The 18,303-nt window shown below is 59.5% G+C and overlaps 3 protein-coding genes across 3 annotated transcripts; 2 read left to right on the forward strand and 1 right to left on the reverse strand.

Moving 5' to 3' along the window:
• Positions 1–47: 47 nt before the first annotated feature.
• On the forward strand, positions 48–2,218 carry DNAJC5G (DnaJ heat shock protein family (Hsp40) member C5 gamma). The gene is made up of 4 exons (XM_014888236.2): positions 48–323; positions 569–782; positions 925–1,078; positions 1,610–2,218. The coding sequence occupies exons 1-4, from the start codon at positions 211–213 to the stop codon at positions 1,678–1,680; spliced, it is 552 nt and encodes a 183-aa protein (XP_014743722.1). The 5' UTR covers positions 48–210; the 3' UTR covers positions 1,681–2,218.
• Positions 2,219–2,359: 141 nt separating this feature from the next.
• Positions 2,360–6,372, forward strand: TRIM54 (tripartite motif containing 54). Its single transcript, XM_088162677.1, is given in 9 exon segments — positions 2,360–3,321; positions 3,771–3,943; positions 4,257–4,501; positions 4,504–4,601; positions 4,682–4,915; positions 5,099–5,121; positions 5,213–5,337; positions 5,673–5,774; positions 5,915–6,372. Coding segments are annotated over 9 exon segments (1,416 nt in total). The 5' UTR covers positions 2,360–3,153; the 3' UTR covers positions 6,163–6,372.
• An 8,851-nt stretch (positions 6,373–15,223) lies between these two features.
• Positions 15,224–15,758, reverse strand: UCN (urocortin). The gene has a single exon (XM_088162854.1). The coding sequence runs from the start codon at positions 15,585–15,587 to the stop codon at positions 15,288–15,290; it is 300 nt and encodes a 99-aa protein (XP_088018980.1). The 5' UTR covers positions 15,588–15,758; the 3' UTR covers positions 15,224–15,287.
• Between the last annotated feature and the right edge of the window lie 2,545 nt (positions 15,759–18,303).

Genomic DNA, 18,303 nt, shown 5'->3' on the forward strand with positions numbered 1-18,303 from the left:
TGCCCCGTACCGGGTGTACTCTGTACCGGGGCGGGCCGTGCCCTGTACCGGGTGTGCTCTGTACCGGGTGTGCCCGGTGCGCCCCGGCCCGGGTCGCGGGCGGCGCGTGCGCAGAGCGGCGGCGGCGCGGGCGGAAGCGGCGGCGGGCGCGGGCAGGCCCGAGGCGCTCGGTGCTGCGTCCCGTCCGACCCCCCGAGCGCCGGCGCCGCCATGGCGGAGCCCCCGCGGCCGCAGCGGAAGCTGTCCCGGGTCGGGGAGAGCCTGTACCGCGTGCTGGGGCTGCAGAAGGGCAGCTCCCCCGAGGAGATCAAGAAGGCCTATCGGTACGGGGGGGTCCGGCGGGGGCCGCGGGGGCGTCCCGGGAGCCCCGGCACGAGGGTCCGTCCCGCGAACGCGGCCGGGGTCTCCTCCGGATGGTCCTGGTCCCATCCCGGCGGTCAGGGTCGGTTCCGGGAAAGGAGGCTGTAACCCCGTGCCGGGGGTCCTGGTTGCACCGCGGGGGTCGGGGTCTGTCCCGGGGAGTGAGGCTGTGACCCCATGCCGGGGGTCGCCCCGCTGCACCCCACAGGAAGCTGGCTCTCAAGTACCATCCCGACAAGAACCCCGATGACCCGGCGGCGGCCGAGCGGTTCAAGGAGATCAACAGCGCCCACGCCACCCTGAGCGACGCGGACAAGCGGCGCCTGTATGACCAGTACGGCTCCCTTGGCCTCTACGTGGCCGAGCAGTTCGGCGATGATGCTGTCCGGCACTACTTCCTTATGTCCAAGTGGTGGTTCCAGGTGAGCCCGGCGGCCGCGGGGCTGGCGTGACGGGGTTGGCGGGTCGGGTGAGCGTAGCGGTTTGCTGTTCTGGCAGGCTGGTGGATTGGGTGTGATGAGTGTGGGATCCGGTGGGCTCACAGTGCATCTGTCCCTGATGCAGGCACTCCTGCTATGCTGCGGTGCCCTCACCTGCTGCTGCTGCTGCTGCTGCTGCTTCTTCTGCTGCGGGACGTGCTGCCAGCCCAAGGAGGACGAGTCCTACAAGTACGTGGACCCCAAGGACCTGGAGGCACAGATGCGTGCAGAGGACAGCGGTAAGTCAGGCTGGAGTCCAGCAGCTGGGAGCACCTCTGTTTGCTTTGTGGGGGCTCTGGGGTCTCCCCATGTCCCATCTCATATGGGGGACAGAGTTCTGGCTCAGGCCTTGGGTTGGTTTTAGCCACAGCTCTTAGTTCCAGCCAGCCCTCGGTGTTTCCTTTGTGGGCCAGGGCCGGTGACAGTGACAGAGGGAGCCACTGCATGGGCCATGGGTGCACCTTCTTCTTCCCTCTGGACAAAGCTCCCTGAACAGGCCTGAAGCTTAGAGACCCTTGGGCCTGTGCCCTTTGGGGCACAGAGCACGGGAAGAGCAGCTGTGCTCCAGGCCAGCTCTGTTCTCTAGCACTGACCTTACTGGTGTAAGTGGGGCTGGGTGACTCCTGCAGATTTCCATAGGGTCGGGGCACTCCCGTGCAGCTCTGCACTGGCCAGGGGTGTGGGAGCCCTTGTGGGGCTACTGTGAGATTTATGCTCACTGGCAGCACAGGATGGGGCTGAGCCACTGATCTGCAGCTCTTCCTTTCCAGATCCTGTTGTAGCACAGCCCCCGCCTGCCAGCACGGAGCCGCTTCCAGCCAGCACCAGGAGTGATGCCTGAGGCCGGCCCCATCCCGCCGACTCCCCCAGGACTTGGGGCAGGCATTCTCCTTTGGGACTGTCACTTTCTGGGACCATGGTCCCGCCCCTCCCGACTGGCTCGTCAGCCCCGGGAGGGATAGAATCTCAGGTTAATTTGGCCAGCATCAATGCACAGGCTCCTGGGCCCTTGCTCGAGCTCCAGGGCAATGCCCCGGCGTCCCAGCACTGGTGGTGGCAGTGGCCTGGAGCCCGTGCTGCTGTGGCCCTCTTTAGTGCCTTGCCTGTGCCCCTGTCGGGCACCGAGCACCAGGCACGAGCAGAGATGCTCCAGGCCGAGCTCCGTGGCTCGGCCAAGGGAGCTGAGCGTGTCCAAGACCATTAGCACTGTAACCTCTGGGGCTGGGCTGAGCCCGCTGCCCCCTCATGCCGCCCTCCCGATGGGTGCTGGGTGCCAAACGCTGCTGTGGGGTTGGGGTGCTTCTGTCTGTACCCCTTTCCTCTGCCCTCTGGGTTTGTCTGGGTTTTTGTGGGCACCATTAAAGGCTGACGGGAGGGAAGCGTGTGTGTATGTCTGGGCTCTGTCCAGGGCTGTGCCTCTGCCTAGTGTTGTCCACACTGGGGGCTGTGCCCATGGATTCTGCAGGGTGCTGGACTGCCTGGGGTGTGCAGTAATAAGGTCATGTCCTGTGTGGAGTGGTCATGTCAAGTGGAGTGAACGTCACTTGTCTCCTGTCACCCACCTGGTCCCACTCTGTCCCCTACTGCTGGCTCCCACAGGCTGTGCTCTTCCCAGTCCTTGCTGCTGCAGTCCTGGAGCCTTGCTCGCACTGCCCAGTGCTGCCCCTGCTTCTGTCCTGCTCCCTAGGGAGCTGTGGCCCTGCCGAGGGCCAGGGCTGGCAGGAATGGCACCGAGGGGGGCTCAGTGAGCCGCTTGCCCTTTCTTCCCATCTCTGGGCACCACCTCGCCCCGCAGCTGCATGGGCTCTGCCTCACTCCCTAAATATAGCCAGGGTGCCAGGGTGAGTGAGGATGGGCTGTCCTGGCACCAGCTCCTCCACCCTGCTGTTCGGGGGGGCTGGCACTGAGCTGGGGATCTGGGAGACCCCAACCTGCCCCAGCCTTGCTGCCTGCAGAGGGGGGCACAGACTCCTCAGCGTGACTGCTAGTCCTGCAGCCCCTGCAGCAGCCAGCCCTGGTCCCCCGGAACTCCTCCCCGCGCAGAGGATCCGCGGTCCCGAAGTTCAGTCGGTCCCAGGGAATCAGCCGGTCCCGGTATCAGCCGGTCCCGGTACCAGTCGGTCCCGAGGGGTGGGCAGGAACGGTGACTCAGTGTCACCCGACGCCGCCGACAGCTGCGGCCCCGGCGGGGCGGGGGTGGCTAAAATTAGCGCCGGGGGCCGCGGCCGGGGCCGAAACAAAGCGGGCACCGGGCGGCCGGAGCGGAGCCGCGGGACAGAGCCGGGACGGATCGGGCCGGGCCGGAACCGTGGCCATGAACTTCGCGGTGGGGCTGAAGCCGCTTCTGGCGGAGGCGCGGAGCATGGAGAGCCTGGAGAAGCAGCTCATCTGCCCCATCTGCCTGGAGATGTTCTCCAAGCCCGTGGTTATCCTACCCTGCCAGCACAACCTCTGCCGCAAGTGCGCCAACGACGTCTTCCAGGTGGGACCCGCTGGTGGGGCGGGGGAGGCGCCGGGACCTCCGTCTCTAGGACCCCGGTCCTGCGGGTGGTGGCCCCGTTATCCTGGGATCCCTGGCCAGCGAGGCGGGGGGGCGGGCGGCACCAGCAGCACCGGGATCCTCTTCACAGGGGAGGCCTGGCCTGGCACTGGCACAGGGAATGCCGGCTCCTGGACCGGCCGCTGGGACCTCCGGCTGGGCTGCGCTCGGTGCCGCTCCGGGCTGGCAGGGACTGTTAACGGGAGGCAGGGCCCGTGTGTGTGTCCTTGTGCCTGTCCACACCTGTGTCCGTGCTCTTGCCCGTCTCCATCTCTGTCTCCGTGCCCGGGTCCGTGCCGGGGGCTGTGGGGCGCAGATCCGTGCGGGCGGGAGTTGCCGGGAATGCCAGGGGTGCAGGGTGCCGCCGCCGTGACCCCTCGCGTACTCCCCAGGCCTCCAACCCGCTGTGGCAGTCTCGGGGCTCCAGCGCGGTGCCGTCGGGCGGGCGGTTCCGGTGCCCGTCGTGCCGGCATGAGGTGGTGCTGGACCGGCACGGGGTGTACGGATTGCAGCGGAACCTGCTCGTGGAGAACATCATCGACATCTACAAGCAGGAGTCGGCTCGGTCCGGAGGCGAGGGGACCCCGGGGCGGGAGGGGCGAGACCTGCGGGTGGCAGCGAGCACACCGAGAGGGCTGGGGAGGGGATCCCAACAGGAACTGCGGAGTCATGGGGCCCTTACAGGGCCGGGGAATATCCTTGGGGCTGGGGGTATCTCCGGGGCCGGTGGTATTTCTGGTGCCAGGAACGTCCCTGGAGTTGGAGGGTCCCTGGGAGCCAGAGGTGTCTCTAGGGCTGGGCAAGGTCCTGGAGCTGGGGCTCTCTGGGGTGTCTCTGGGAGCCGGGGTGTCTATTTGACGCCCCCAACCCCCACGTAGACCCCTTCATGCCAAGGCTGAGCAGCACCTCATGTGTGAGGAGCACGAGGACGAGCGGATCAACATCTACTGCCTGCGCTGCGAGGCGCCCACCTGCTCCCTGTGCAAGGTGTTCGGGGCACACAAGGACTGCGAGGTGGCCCCGCTGCCGGCCGTCTACCAGCGCCAGAAGGTGGGGGGGGCCCTGGGGTCTGGGGGGGCCGGAGGTACCCACAGAGCCACCCTCACACCCAAGCCCTCTCCTCCCAGAGCGAGCTCAGCGATGGCATCGCCATGCTGGTGGCGGGGAACGATCGGATCCAGGCCATCATCACACAGATGGAGGAGATCTGCCACACCATCGAGGTTGGGACTGAGGGCTGTGCTGACTGAGCCCCGGGGCTGTGCTGGGGGGACGGGGGCAGCCCCTGACTCCCGTCCCGCAGGAGAACGGGCGGCGGCAGAAGCAGCACCTGGGGCTGCGGTTCGACGCGCTCTACGGGATCCTGGAGGAGAGGAAGAAGGAGCTGCTGCAGAGCATCGCGGCCGAGCAGGAGACCAAGCTGCAGCGTGTCCGTGGGCTCATCCGCCAGTACGGAGACCACCTGGAGGCCTCCTCCAAACTGGTGGAGTCAGCCATCCAGGCCATGGAGGAGCCCCAGATGGCCCTGTACCTGCAGGTTCTGCCAGGGGGACAGGGAGAGAAGGGGACAGGGAGGCTGGGACTGCCCTGGCCCTGTGTGGTAGTGCCATGCTTCCCTGAGGGGTGGGGGGCTGTGGATGCCCCTGGGATGTGCAGGGGTGGACCTGTGGTGGGGATGATGTCTAGGAGACACTGATCCCTCCCTTGCTTTCCTTCACAGCACTCCAAGGAACTCCTGAAAAAGTGAGTGGGGAGAATGGGGGGCAAAAGGCCTGTGGCTGGTGGCCCTCTGTGTGCTGGCCTCTGCAGCTCCCAGGGTGTCTCTGCCCTGCAGGATCACAGACATGTCCAAGGCATCAATGAGCAGCCGCCCTGAGCCTGGCTACGAGAATATGGACCACTTCTCCATCAATGTGGACTACGTGGCTGAGATGCTGAGGACCATCGAGTTCCAGACAGGTGCCTGCACTGGGGAAATTGCTGCTGTCCCGAGGGGGCACTGGGGCTGCCTGGGGTGCCCAGCCCTCAGACAAGCAGAGCCGCCCTCACCACATGCCCTGTGTGCAGATCCCACACAGGATTGACGATGTGACCCCACCCTTAGCACTACCCAGGGACCCTGGAGGGTCACTGCTGCCCCAGGCTCTCCCCGGTTCCCACACTGGGCTGCTCACATTCCTCCTGGGAACATCCTGGCGTGTCCTGCTTGGTCATCTCCCTCCTGGCGTGCCCTGGTGTATCCCCATGATGTCGGAGGGAGGGAAGGTCCCAGCTGAGCTGTCCCCTGCCCACAGAGCCACTGGGAGAGGATGAGGGCGATGCCCCTGGGGATGGCAGTGAGGCCACAACGGATGAGGACCGTCTGGACAGCCTGGAGGTGCCCGAAGCTGCTGAAGGTGAGTGCATGCCATGGCTGCCCAGTACAGTGTCCAGTGCCACGCCTGTGTGTCTGTGCCATGCTCCACATGCAGCAGCACGAGTCCCTCAGGGTGCCAGGGTACCCTGGGTCGATCTTGTTCTCTCTTTCCCTCTGCAGATGTGGGGCCGAGGCAGAAGCCAGCGAGTTCTCCTCATGGTGAGACCCTCATGGGGAGTGAGATGGGCACAGCCATGCGGTGCTGTGGGGCAGAGGAGACACCTCCTGGGAATGGGGATGAGGATGTGGATGGGAAGGCCACACCTCAGGCTCCCCCCAGGCCATCCTTGTCTCCTTGCTTCAGGGAGTGGGAAGGGAGTCCTGGGGTCATAGGGCTGAGGCTTCTTTTTTGCACAGGTCAGCACTGAAGTGAAGCCCTGGGGTGATGCTGGCATGTCCTCAGCTATGGCTGTCCCTGTCACACCTGGCTATGGCTGTCCCTGTCACCCCCACCCTGGCTATGGCTGTCCCTGTCCCCCCCACCCTGGCTATGGCCATCCCTGGCACTCTCAGGCGAGCTCCATCCCTGCTGCTGGAATTCCCAAAATGGACGCTGGCCCTCTCCAACATTAAAAGTGTGTGAGGACACGTTGTCTCGTGTGGTGCCTCTGCTCCATCACCCCAGCAGCGCCCCCAGGCAAGGGGCTGAGACCCCAGAGCCCAACTCGGGCACTTTGAGCCCTGGGCCCTGCGAGAGGGGCTCTGTCCTGCTGGGCGAGGATGCTCAGGTGGCCCCATCCTGCCACCCCCGTCTGGGTGCCCGCGGCAGCGCCGTGCCCCGCATCCCCGAGCAAACACTGCCGGGATGAGCTGGCTGAGTACACACACAGCCACATCAGCGCTGGCTCGGGCCCGCGCCCCCGAGCCCCGCAGGGTCCCCCGGGACGGCCGCAGGAGCCGTGGCTGCGTCACCGCCTCGCCCGGTCGCCATGGCGGCGCGGCCGGTGATGCACATGGCCAGCGGTCCTCGGGCCGGACGGGTCCCCGGGGCCTGGACGGGTCCCCTGGCGCTGGGCTCCACGGGGAGGTCCCCGCTGCCACACCCTGCCCAGCCGGGGGACACCGAGAGCTGAGCCCTGGAGACCCCCCAGCCCCGGCAGACGGCGACAGCCGCGCTGGTTTGGGGTTGGGGTGCACGGGTGACAGACGGGACATCTCTGCTCTCCTGTGTCCCCGAGCTGCCACTCGGAGCAGAGGCGATGCGGCTGCCAGCGAACCAACCCCAGAGCCCGGCCCAGCTTCTCCTTCACTCACCAGCACCAGCACCAGCACCAGCGCCCCGTTCTGTGTGCTCCTGCACACACCAGCACCAGAACCAGCGCCCCGTTCTGTGTGCTCCTGCACACACCAGAACCAGCACCAGCGCCCCGTTCTGTGTGCTCCTGCACACACCAGAACCAGCACCAGAACCAGCGCCCCGTTCTGTGTGCTCCTGCACACACCACAGACGTGCCCGGGAGGCCTTGGGTGATCCCTGGGGAGCATCAGGGGCTGTGGTTTCCCCATGCCCGCACCAGACAATGGTGGATGCATCATTTGCCTTTCCCCCCTCTCTCAGGGATGTTCCCTTGTCACCATCACCCTCTGGAGGTGACTGAGGGGGACTCTCAGCAGCCCCTCAGCTGGGTGCCATGGGTGCCACCCCAGTGCTTGAGATGCCTCAGGAGAGCCCCACCTTCGTTCTGTTCTGGGCAATTTTCTTCCTTGTGCTTTGTGTCCAGGGGCTCATCCCCTGTCACTGGCCTCGGGGCAGCCCCCTGGGATTTGCTGGTGCCTCTGCTTGTCCGGTTAAATTGTCCTCCCGCCTGAGATTTCAGCAAGAGGTGATCCTTGACTGGGCATGGATTCTAACACACAGCCTGCTCCAGCTGCTGTTCAAGGGTGTCTCCAAGGAGCATCATTATTTCTCTTTATTCTTCTCCACAACTATGCTTCCAAAGGCCTTTTTCTCCATAAGGGGCATAATGTTAACATGCATAAAGAATGTCTTTTCACTTTCCCCCTCAAAGGCAGGTGAGTTGTACACCTGCTGTCATCACTTACCCAACTGCGTGTCCCATGTGTGGAATTTTGTCCATTTTATTGGGTTTGTATCAGGTTTGTGTGGCAAGGTCTTGCTGGTGGGGATATTATAGGGACAACCTCTGTGAGAAGCTAACAGGGTGGGGCCTGTGACTGAGGATAAATGCTGTGAAAGAGAAATGAATTATTTAATTAATGTATTAATGAATTATTTCTTTGGCTCTGCTTGTTGCCTTGCAAACAGCTCATCTCTGTGTGTGGTTACACGGTTATTCCTTCCATGGCATTTCCAAAGCTCTCATTCCTGTCAGACTCAAGGATTGACACAAACTCTTCTAAGAGACAGAGATGTTGCTCCACCCGAGCCTTTCATTGTAACTTTTTGCCTCTTTGTTGTTCATCCTTTCTGTCTGACCATTGGATTGTGAGATCCATAAGGTGTGTAGTTCCCAAACAGACTCTGAAATTTTGGACACTTCCTGCACCATTTCAGCTATAAGGTATGGTTCATTATCTGTAGAAATTCCTTCTGGGACTCCCAGTCTTGGTATTATTCTTTGAAGATACCCTAATCACTTCTCTACTCTGGTTAGTACAACAGGGGAAAGTCGTGGTGTCACGGAAAACTGGGAAATAAACTCTACAACCAACTTGCTCAGTGAGAAAGTTAACATTGCTTTATTAGGAGCGCTGGATGCATGGGAGATTCTCCTCAAAGCATGCATGCCCAGTGACCTAACAGACCAGGTTATATTCCTGAAACTAATACATATTCATCACTTTTCCTGAATACAAACATATATGCTAATAATTTCTGAGGACTTATTTTGGTGTGGTTCCAGATCTTCTGATGAATCTTTTCTTCCTGAGAGTATTCTAAATACGTAGTTGGGTCATAAGGTACTTCTCTAATCATTCTTTGTTCTGACACAATCCTTGCTCTCAAAACTAAGATATTGGCTGCTACATATTAATTACTAATATAGGTAAATAAGGAAGCATTAACTGGCACAAGACTTACAGACAACTGCCCTTCCTAACAGTCCTGGCCGTGGGCTGTTTCATTTGTTCTGTGTTATTCTTTTAACAGATTTGACACTTTTTAAGGTTGCTGGTTATGATACCAGTGAATTTTATGCTCAAAACCTGAAGCTTCAATGCTTCTGCCAGTGAGTTTTTATTCCCCAGTGAGTTCCCCGATGTTGTTCCTCTGCCACCTTCCTCACAAGGTGTTGGGGAATTATTACCTGTTTGCTGGATGTACCCCACCATCCTTCAGGGCTATTTTCAGGATCTAACAGATTTGCCACTTTCTCTCTTTGTCAGCCAGGCCATTTCCAGTATTCACTGGGGTTTCTCTGGATGGATGAGCTTTGCAATGCGTTTTTTCCATCCAGCTGCATGCCCAGTAACAATCTCTGCATTACTTGTCCGTGTTTCCTGGGGCATCCTTTAGAGTTTCACAGCCCCCTCTCTCTTTCCAAACAGCTCCAACAGCAAATTTTGAGTCAGTCCATATATTTAAAGTCTTTTTTTATATTTACAGTGTAGGAGCTCCAGTCAGCTCTGCTTTCTGAGCCCGTGTGCTGGGGCTCCGAGCTTTGACTTCTGTCACCTCATGCTGGGTTAGCACTGCAGTCCTGGCTTTTCAGGTTCCATTTGCACACAGCTCCCATCCACGGAGAGTTTGCAATCAGCTCCTTCCAGAGCAGTGTCCTGTAGATCTTCTTGGCCAGAGGTCACTGCTCAGGGGTGGATTCTGCATTCCAAGCCCATCCTGCCTCGTCCATTTCCTCTAATCTTTCTGCTCCAGGTTCAGGATTCTGTAACAGACAGACTTGGATAAGATAAACAGATATTCCTTTTCTTCGGGAATATGAACTGTTTGGTAACACCAGCCAACCAGAAAAGTGCTTGATGAAAAGCAATAAATGTTTGAATTAATTATGGATGGGTGACTGTAAAAACCATTCTGTAATGTTTCTCTGGGGATATTCCTTGCTTGTGCTTCCTCCCTGCATTTTCTTTCTTATTTTTGGATAATTAACACAGCAAAGGATAAATTTTTAACTACTCTGTCTGCAAAACTTTGCATCTTGCATCCAAAGTATTTTTTGCAGTGATGCATCTGCTTCTGTGTGCGTCTCTTGATGCAGCCTTTTAAGCTGGATTTCCATTATCTCCAAGAGCTGTTTACCAGGTGTTTTCCACCACCCTTCTTTATTTTTAGTACAGTTAAGCTATTCCAGTCGTTGTTTCTCTCCTTTGGTGTAATTTGTTGGAGATGAATCTGCACAGGTTTGTGGAATCAAAGCTCCTTCACACCTTGGTTTCCTCAATGCAGCTTCTTCCACTGCTGCATCTGCTCTTCTATTTCTCTTTACAATATGTGGATTCTTTTTCCACGGGGCTCTGCAATGTATTATTGTGATGTTCTTTGGTTGAAGAAATGCTTTCCCTATCTTTGGAATTTCAGCTACATGTTTTTCTGAGCTCCCCTGTGAGGTCAGAACTCCTTGCTCTTCCCAAATTGCTCCATGAGCATGGACTGTGCCAAAGGCATCTTTTGGTATAAATATTGACTTCCCTTCCTCAGCTCGATGCCAGGGGCCAAGTGGGAGCTCCCAGTTTGGTTTTCTGGGAAGAGCAGTGGATTATTTTCCAACACCTTCATGGCAGTGACCACAGCATGCCCAGATTTCCAATCTCCATTTACCGTGTCAGTAAAGACCTGCACAGCTGGCGTGGCAAATCCCTCCCCAGCAATGGCAAAGGACACTCTGGCATGCAGAGAAAGCGATGGGGTCATTTTGTGTTCCCAGTCGTGAATTCCATGGGATGTGAAGTGGCCCGAGGGAATTTCCTCCCTGTTTTTGCTGTAAGGTTCTCCACAGTAGCTACAGAATGAACTGCTCCATAATCCGCTATAGAATCCATTGTTTCATTCCCCAGTTTAACTGGGATCAAAGGACTGGCTGGGGAAATAGAGGAGATGCCTCTGTCCCCGTTCAGTCCAGCCTCATTTCTTCATCTCCTGATTTTTCCTTCTGTCTATCTGTAAGTTGTGGACGCTCCTTTTCCCAGTGCCCTTCCTGCCTGCAATGGGCACCCTGACACTTTTGGAGGGGTGTTAATCCCCAGGTGCCTGTCCCTGACAATGGATCCAGTAACTTCTCTTGGCTCCTCTTCTCTTCTACTTTATCCTTACAGGCATCACTTGGGAAATAACCATCCCCTCCACTTCTTCTCTATTCTGGAATTTCTAAGACCAGGTGCCAAGTGCCCAACAGAAATCCTGTTAAACAGCATCTGCTTCCTTCTCTTGCTGGATCTGAATCCATCAATTTGGGAGCCACTTCACACAATCTTTCCTACAAAGCCAGTGGAGACTCCTTTGCTCCCTCTTTCCTTCATACAGCTTGGCAAGGTGTTTCAGTTTATTCACTTCCTCTTAGAATCCCAATGAAATAATTTTCTAATATAATTTTTATGAGTCCCACCAGCACTCTGATTGAGATCCCACTCCGGGTCACTCTTAGGATGAAATTTGTGAGGACTTGGGATGCCATGGACCTTTGGATCTAATCCTATTTTCCTAACTCTTTCTTCTCAAACCTTTTCCAAACTGCCCTCCATTCCTCATGGAGGAACAAATATTCCAGGAGAGCCTGGATGTCCTCCTGGTTTGGATTATGAATGGACATAATGATTTTAATCACACTACATATTCCATCAGGATTTCTGGTGTCACCCTGCTGGCTGCTTCTGTTTCAGCAAGGCTGAACTGTGCCTGGCACCTGCACATCCCCTGCCCCTCCCCAGGTCCACCTGCTGCCCTAAATGTGCTTGTGATACCGAATTACCTTTCTCCTTGATCCTACTGGGAGCAGAGGATGTCTCAAAACCACTGTTCCATCTCCAGGCACCCTGCCCACCTCCAGCTTTCATCCTTCTGTCAGGGGAGCTGCCAATAGTTTGGGTTTGGGACTTTGGGTTTTTGTTTCTTTTGTCTTCTTGTCCCACACGACAAACATCTTTCCCATTATCCTCTTTTCTTCATTTCCCAAAGAATATATTCCATTTTGATCCCTTTGAATCCACTAAACCTAATATACTAATTTTTTCTTACTTTATTAATTATTTCTTAAAGTGAAACTATTCCTTAAAGTCCCTGATCTACATCAGGGACTTCATCCCATTAATTTTGCCTCCTACAAAGTAATATAAACTGCAAAATTGTATTCTATTTTAAAGGCCTGTTGTTTTCTGGCCTTTTTTCACCATCATCTAATTCAGAATGAGGCAATCATTGATGACAGTATCATTTCAATTTATCTGAAATCATCACCCTAACTCTTCAGGAGAGAAAAGCAGAATTCTTAGAGAAGCAGAGGAACCCATTTCAGTTGTGGAATTTCCAGTGTTTCACGCACTATCCCAAGGCACACATCCAAATCCCAGTTTTCACATCACCAGCTCTGCATGTGAAAATGTGTGTGCAAACATCAAAAATCCAAGACATGCATCACCAAATTGTAGAAACAAATTTTTTTTTTCTTCAGCTTTTGCAGAGCCCAACCCCAAAATCCAACTTCTTGGCAGTTTCCAGCCACCCTCCTCACCAGGGAAATACCTCTAGGATGTGTTGTGCCATCGAGTCACTGCCTGTGCTGGTGTCAGGGCTGCGGCTGCTGTGTGCTGGAATTCGTCCTGCCAAGCCCCTTTGCCTGGAGTGGCCAGTCAGTGGGGGCAGGGCACTCTGGCCATCCCATCTGGGTCACCAAAAACAGCTGCAGGCTTCCATTGACAATCCACAAATCAAGGTAAGGGATTTCTGGTTTTATTCCAGTTAGTGCAGAGCCAGGAGCTAAGGGCTTCCCCAGGGCTGATCCCTGAGCATCAGAACTTTACACTATTTATACATTTGAGCAAAGAACCAGCATTCATTGGTCACCAATTACAGAACTCTGTTATTAATTAGGACTCGAACTCCTCCTGCTGATCACTCCACAGGTGCAGCTCTTTTTTCCATTTGAGTTGGGGTCCATTCTGAGTAGGTGGTCAATGAGCCAGTGATTGTGATCTCCTGTTTTACTCTGTGATTCTCCAGAATCACCTTTTCCCCAGGTACTGCTCAGTCCTGCTGACGACACTCCGGGTGCCCCTCATCCAGACAGCCCGAGCTCCCAGGGTGGTCTCCCCTTTTCCTTAGAAGATTCGCAAAGCCTACGAGGTTCATGATGTAATTCCTAATCACAGGTGTCCAACCACAGCTACTGAGGGACATGAGGGACAACAAAATGCTCAGTGTGACACTGAGCAGGGAGGTGCAGTGCCATCCCTTCCCAGTGGCTGGGGAGGATGAAGGGAGGGGGGGCCCTCCTCTCCATGGAGTGAGGAGAGCTGTGCATGCAGCATCCTGGCCAGGCTGGGGCTTCCTGGAGCAAGGATGTGGCATCCGGAGTCCAGGAAGGGGTCAAAGCAGCGCCAAAGGGACAGGAGCATCTGCTGCACGAGGAGGAGCTGGAATGTTTTGGGGTACCTGTGTGAATACCTGCCTAACAGGAGGGAAGGAGGAGGGAGCCGGGCTCTTCCCAGTGGAGTCCAGTGACAGGACTAGCAGCAAGAGGCACAAAGTGGCACCCAGAGTTTGGGGTTTCTTTGCAGGGAGGCTGATCACAGGGTGCATGGAATAGGCTGCCTAGAGGGGCTGTGGTCCCTCCAGCTGGGTCCACAGCTGTGTGAGGGGCAGAAGGCTCCCAGAGCCCCACCAGCCCCAGCCCTGCTCAGCCCAGTCAGACTTGGCTGAAGCAAGCTGTCCAAGCCAGTGTCCAATCTGGTATAAATATCTCCTAGGAGGGATCATCCCTCTGCAGTCCTTCTTGCCAGCATGGCCTTCAGCTCCAGGGTACTCTTGCTCTGGCGGAATTTCCCCTTTAAAGTCCCAGTGGCTGCAGCATGAGCAGCTGGAGCTCATTCACAAAGGCCGTGCTCTCCAGCTCCTTTGTCCCTTGCAGCAGCCTCCAACCAGAGCCACTGGGTCCCTGAAAGCAGCTCCCGTGAAATCTGAGGGCTGCACGCCCTGCCAGTGTTGTGAGCACTGTGCTGCCTGCCCTGAGCCCTGAGCGGCACTGCTGTCACATCCCCTCGCAGTCCCTCCCAGGGACAGCATCAGAAACATTGCTTCCTGCTCCAGCCCTGCCTTGCTGCCCTTCCAGCAGGTATTGGGATGGAATCACAGGATTTCTGGCTGCTTTAGGTGGGAAGGGATATCCAGTCCCATCCACTGCCACAGGCAGGGACACATTCCACATACCGAGCTGGAGTTCACCCACAAGGAGGCTGAACCTCTCCCAGCTGCCTCAGGAAGCTTCATCCCCATCCTCTTGGCTGGGGCCTGAAACATGGCCCCCCATACTGCCCCCCTCCACCCCATACTGCCCCCCTCCACCCCATACTGCCCCCCCTCCTCCCACAGTGCCCCCCTCCACCCCATACTGCCCCCCCTCCTCCCACAGTGCCCCCCTCCCCCCCAACTGCCCCCCCCACAGTGCCCCCCACAGTGCCCCCCTCCCCCACAATGCCCCCCTCCCCTCACAGTGTTCCCCTCCCCCCACAATGCCCCCTCCCTGCCCACGATTCCAGCCCTGGCCCACCCAGCAGCACCCTGTGTCCCACTCCTGGTACTCCCACACGTGTGGCCATATCCTCCCACAAAGGGGCTGTGTCTGTCCCTGTCCCAGCTCCAGCCTGGCCCCATCCTGGGGGGGGGGGCTGCTGCCCTGCTCATGTCCCCACCTGTGGGCAGGTGGCTGCAGCCCCCCTGTGCCTCCCTCACTGCTCCCATCCCTCTGCCTCATTTGCTCCCACGCCTGCTGGAGCTATGAGCATCTCATCCTCACCCTGAAGAAAACGGAGTGTCACCTCCTGACCCAGAACACACGCAGCCTTGTTCCCAGTGCTGGGCGGTTTCTGCTGCTGGCCCAGCTGCTCCTGCCCAGCTGGATCACTTTCCAGTGATCCCTTTCCCTATTCCCAGTGAGTCTGTTTGTCCCTTCCTGGTAAAAAACTCATTCCACCACTCTCAATGAGTCTGTTTCCCCATCCCTGGTGAGACCTTTCTTCATTCCTGATAGCCCATTCCCCATTCCTGCTGTGCCCATTCCCGGTGTGCACGTTCCCAGTTTACCCAGTCCCTGTTTGCTGTTTCCCTGTTTGCACAGCCCCCGCTGCCCCCACCCCGCACTCGCTCACGCCTCGGTTTTCCACCACTTTTTATTACAAAATCGGTGCGGTCCGGTGGCGGGGCCGGTTCCGCTCGCACTCGCCCCAGCGCTGGGGCAGAGGTGGGTTCAGCCCGTGCCGGTGTTGGTGCCGAGCGCCCTACAGGGCAGAGGCCGAGGCGGTGGCTGGAGCCGGTGCAGCCCCAGGGTTCCGGGGGGTTTGGGGTTATCCGGGAGTTCTGAGGGGATCAGCGCCCCACGGCGTCGAGGATGCGGCGATTGGAATCTGCGCGGGCGCGCTGGCTCTGGGCGCGGGCGAGCAGCAAGAGGTGCCGCAGGAGGTGGAAGGTGAGGTCGATGGAGAGCGGCGGCTCGTCCCGCCGCCCTCGCCACGGCTCCGAGGGCAGCGGCGCCAGCGGCGGCCAGAGCGGGTGGTCCTGAGCCCCGATCCCGGCGGCCGGGATGGAGCCGTCGGTGGCGGCGGGGCGGGCGGCGGCGGGCGGCGGGCGGGCGAGCAGCAGCAGGAGGGTGAGCAGTGCCCGCCGCATCCTCGGTCCCTCTCACCTACGGGGCCAGGGATTCAGCGCCGCAGCTGAGACCGGGGCGGCGGCGGAAACCCGACGGGAATCGCCGTCCCGGCGGCGCGGAGCCCCTTCCGCTCCTCCCGCCCCGTTCCGTCCCCTCCGCGCGCCCCCGGCCCCCGTGCTGTCCCTGCCCGGTTCCCCAGCCCCGTCCCGTACCCGGTGCGCTGTGCCCGTGCCCTGTTCCTGCCGGTGCTGGCGGCCGAGCGAGAGCGATCGGTCCCGCGGGAGCTGAGCCGGCGGCGCGCCCGGGATTATATCGGTCCGGGAGCCCGGGCTGACGTCAACGCCGGACACGCACCGGGGGGCGGGAGGGGGGGGAGAGGGGGGCACCGGGTGGCGGAGAGCGGGCACCCGGCGGCGGGACGGGGTGGAGGGACACAGGGACGGAGCGACAGACACCTCTCTGCTCGGTTTCGGGAGCCACCACTCCGGTTCTTTTCTGTCGCCCACCAAAGAGGCACGGCGGGACCGGGGCCGGTGACAGCAGGTGCCTTGGGCCGTGCTAATTCTCGCTTCCCCGGCTTCCCCAGTTTTTCCCGGTCCCCCTCCCGGCTCTGCCGCATCTTCAGTCTCATTCTCCGCCGCTGTCCGCGGTGCTGAACGGGCGCGATGCGCTGGGGCACCGGGGCCGGTGACCGGGGCCGGTGAGCTGCACAGGTGAGCTCCCGGTGAGCCCTCAGTGAGATGTACCGGGCTGAGCCGTGGCTTCTCGGCGTGGAACCCTCGCGTTCCCGGGCGGAACGGCCGCGCCGAACAGCGGCGGCAAGCAGGGACCTGGGGCGGCGGGGGGGATCCCTGGGCGGGGGTGGGGACACCCCGAGCACCGGGAGATCCGGGACAGGACGGTCACGGCTGGGACCCCCAGCCTGGCTCTGGTTCAATGTCCAGAGCGGGCGGGGCCGAGGTCAAACCGCGGGGCCGAGGCCGCAGACGCCCCGAGCGCAGCGGCGGCACCGGCCAAGTCCTGTGAGTCATAGAATGAAGGCACCGGAGCCGGCAGCGCCGTGCTGGATGCAGGGTGTTCCATCGGGGCACCGCCACCGCTGCCAAGTGGTGAGGTGGCTGCTGGGGCTCCACACTACTGTTGGCAGCCCCCCTGAGTGCACCACACTGCCGGCATTCCCTCCGAGTGCGCCACACTTCTGCCAGAGCGCCCCGAGTGCCCTTCACGCTGCCAGAGCCCCCCGAGTGCTCCACACTTCTGCCAGAGCGCCCCGAGTGCCCTTCACGCTGCCAGAGCCCCCCGAGTGCTCTGCACGCTGCCAGAGCCCCCCGAGTGCTCCACACTGCTGCCAGAGCCCCCCGAGTGCCCTGCACGCTGCCGGCAGAGTGTAGCTGAGCTGATCCTCAGCCCGATGCTGGTGCAGGTGCCAGACCAGGCTCCTTCCACAGTGCCAGTGTGGGGCAGAGCCGGGCACAGAGGCTCAGCCCGGCCCCTGGCACGGCGTGTCCCCCCCGGGTGGCACAGGGGTGGAGGGGCACGGCCCTGCCCGCGGCGAGCAGCACACGGGGTCATGGCCCCATGACGTGATCCGGCACGAAGGCTGGCACCTGGCACCGCTTCCTGCAGCGGCAGGGCAGAGCCCTCAGCAGGGGCTGGGCTCAGCCCCCCGAGCCCTGGCAGCCCCACGCTGCGGCGGCTGCTCCTGGGGACAAGTGGCTCATTCCACGTGGCTCTTGCCATGCTCGCAGCTCGCTCAGTGCTGACAGCGAGAGCCTCCTGCACTCCCAGAGGGAGCTGCAAGAGGCTCAGCACCTCAGAGCTGCAAATTCCTGCCATCCACAGCACCCACCCCACTGGCTGTAGAGAGCTTGAGCCCCACACAGAACTCGAGGCCCCCCCCAAGTACTGGTGACATCTGTGCATGGCCCCATCACCTGGCCCCAGCCTTGTGCTGCTCCACTGAGCACTGCTGGGGGGGAAGAGGGCTGCAGCTGCAGGTCCTGCCTGTGCAGGATTTGCCTCCTTTGTGTTTTTGGCTGGAGCAGCCCCAAAGCTGGGCTCAGCACAGAACCAGACCGTGGGGAAGACGAGGGTGGAGGACAGACAGTGAATCCCCTCCACGAAGGCCATGCAGGCAGAGCCCAGGTGGGGCTGGCAGCATGGGGGTGGCTCTGTCCAGCTGTGTGGGGCTGCAGTAGCACAGGCCAGGCCTCAGGGGTACGCAGAGGTGAGATGAACCACCGTGGTCCCACCAGCTCCAGTTGGAGCCCCTGGTCAGGGTGTGCTGGGCAGGGACACTGTGGGAGCTGGATTGTGTCTGCTCACTGCCATCGTAGGGTGAGCATGGGGACACGTCCCCAGGGGCAGCAGCACAGGCGGTGGCAGCTCCATGAGGCTTCTCTCTGGCACGACAGGCAGCTTTGTCTCAGACATGGCACAGGTGAATTGTGACCCTGTCCCAGACCCAGCTCCAGTCCTATCCCCAACCCTTTCTGAACCCTCCCCGGATACACAGCCCTGCATCAAGCATGCCCTGACCCAGGGGGGACTCCGCCTCCAGCATCAAGACTCTGCCTCCATCGACCTCATTTCACTGCTCTGCAGCTGTGGAGGCACCATCACAGCCCATGGAACAGCTGCAGTGGGATCTGATGATGACCTAAACCCCCACCCACCCTCTGCCAGAGTCCCTTTCCCTCTCTAGCCAGTGGGACAGACCACCCCAGCAGCCTGCAG

Source organism: Sturnus vulgaris, chromosome 3, assembly GCF_052056855.1.
Source record: "Sturnus vulgaris isolate bStuVul1 chromosome 3, bStuVul1.hap1, whole genome shotgun sequence".
Classification (NCBI taxonomy): Eukaryota; Metazoa; Chordata; class Aves; order Passeriformes; family Sturnidae; genus Sturnus; species Sturnus vulgaris.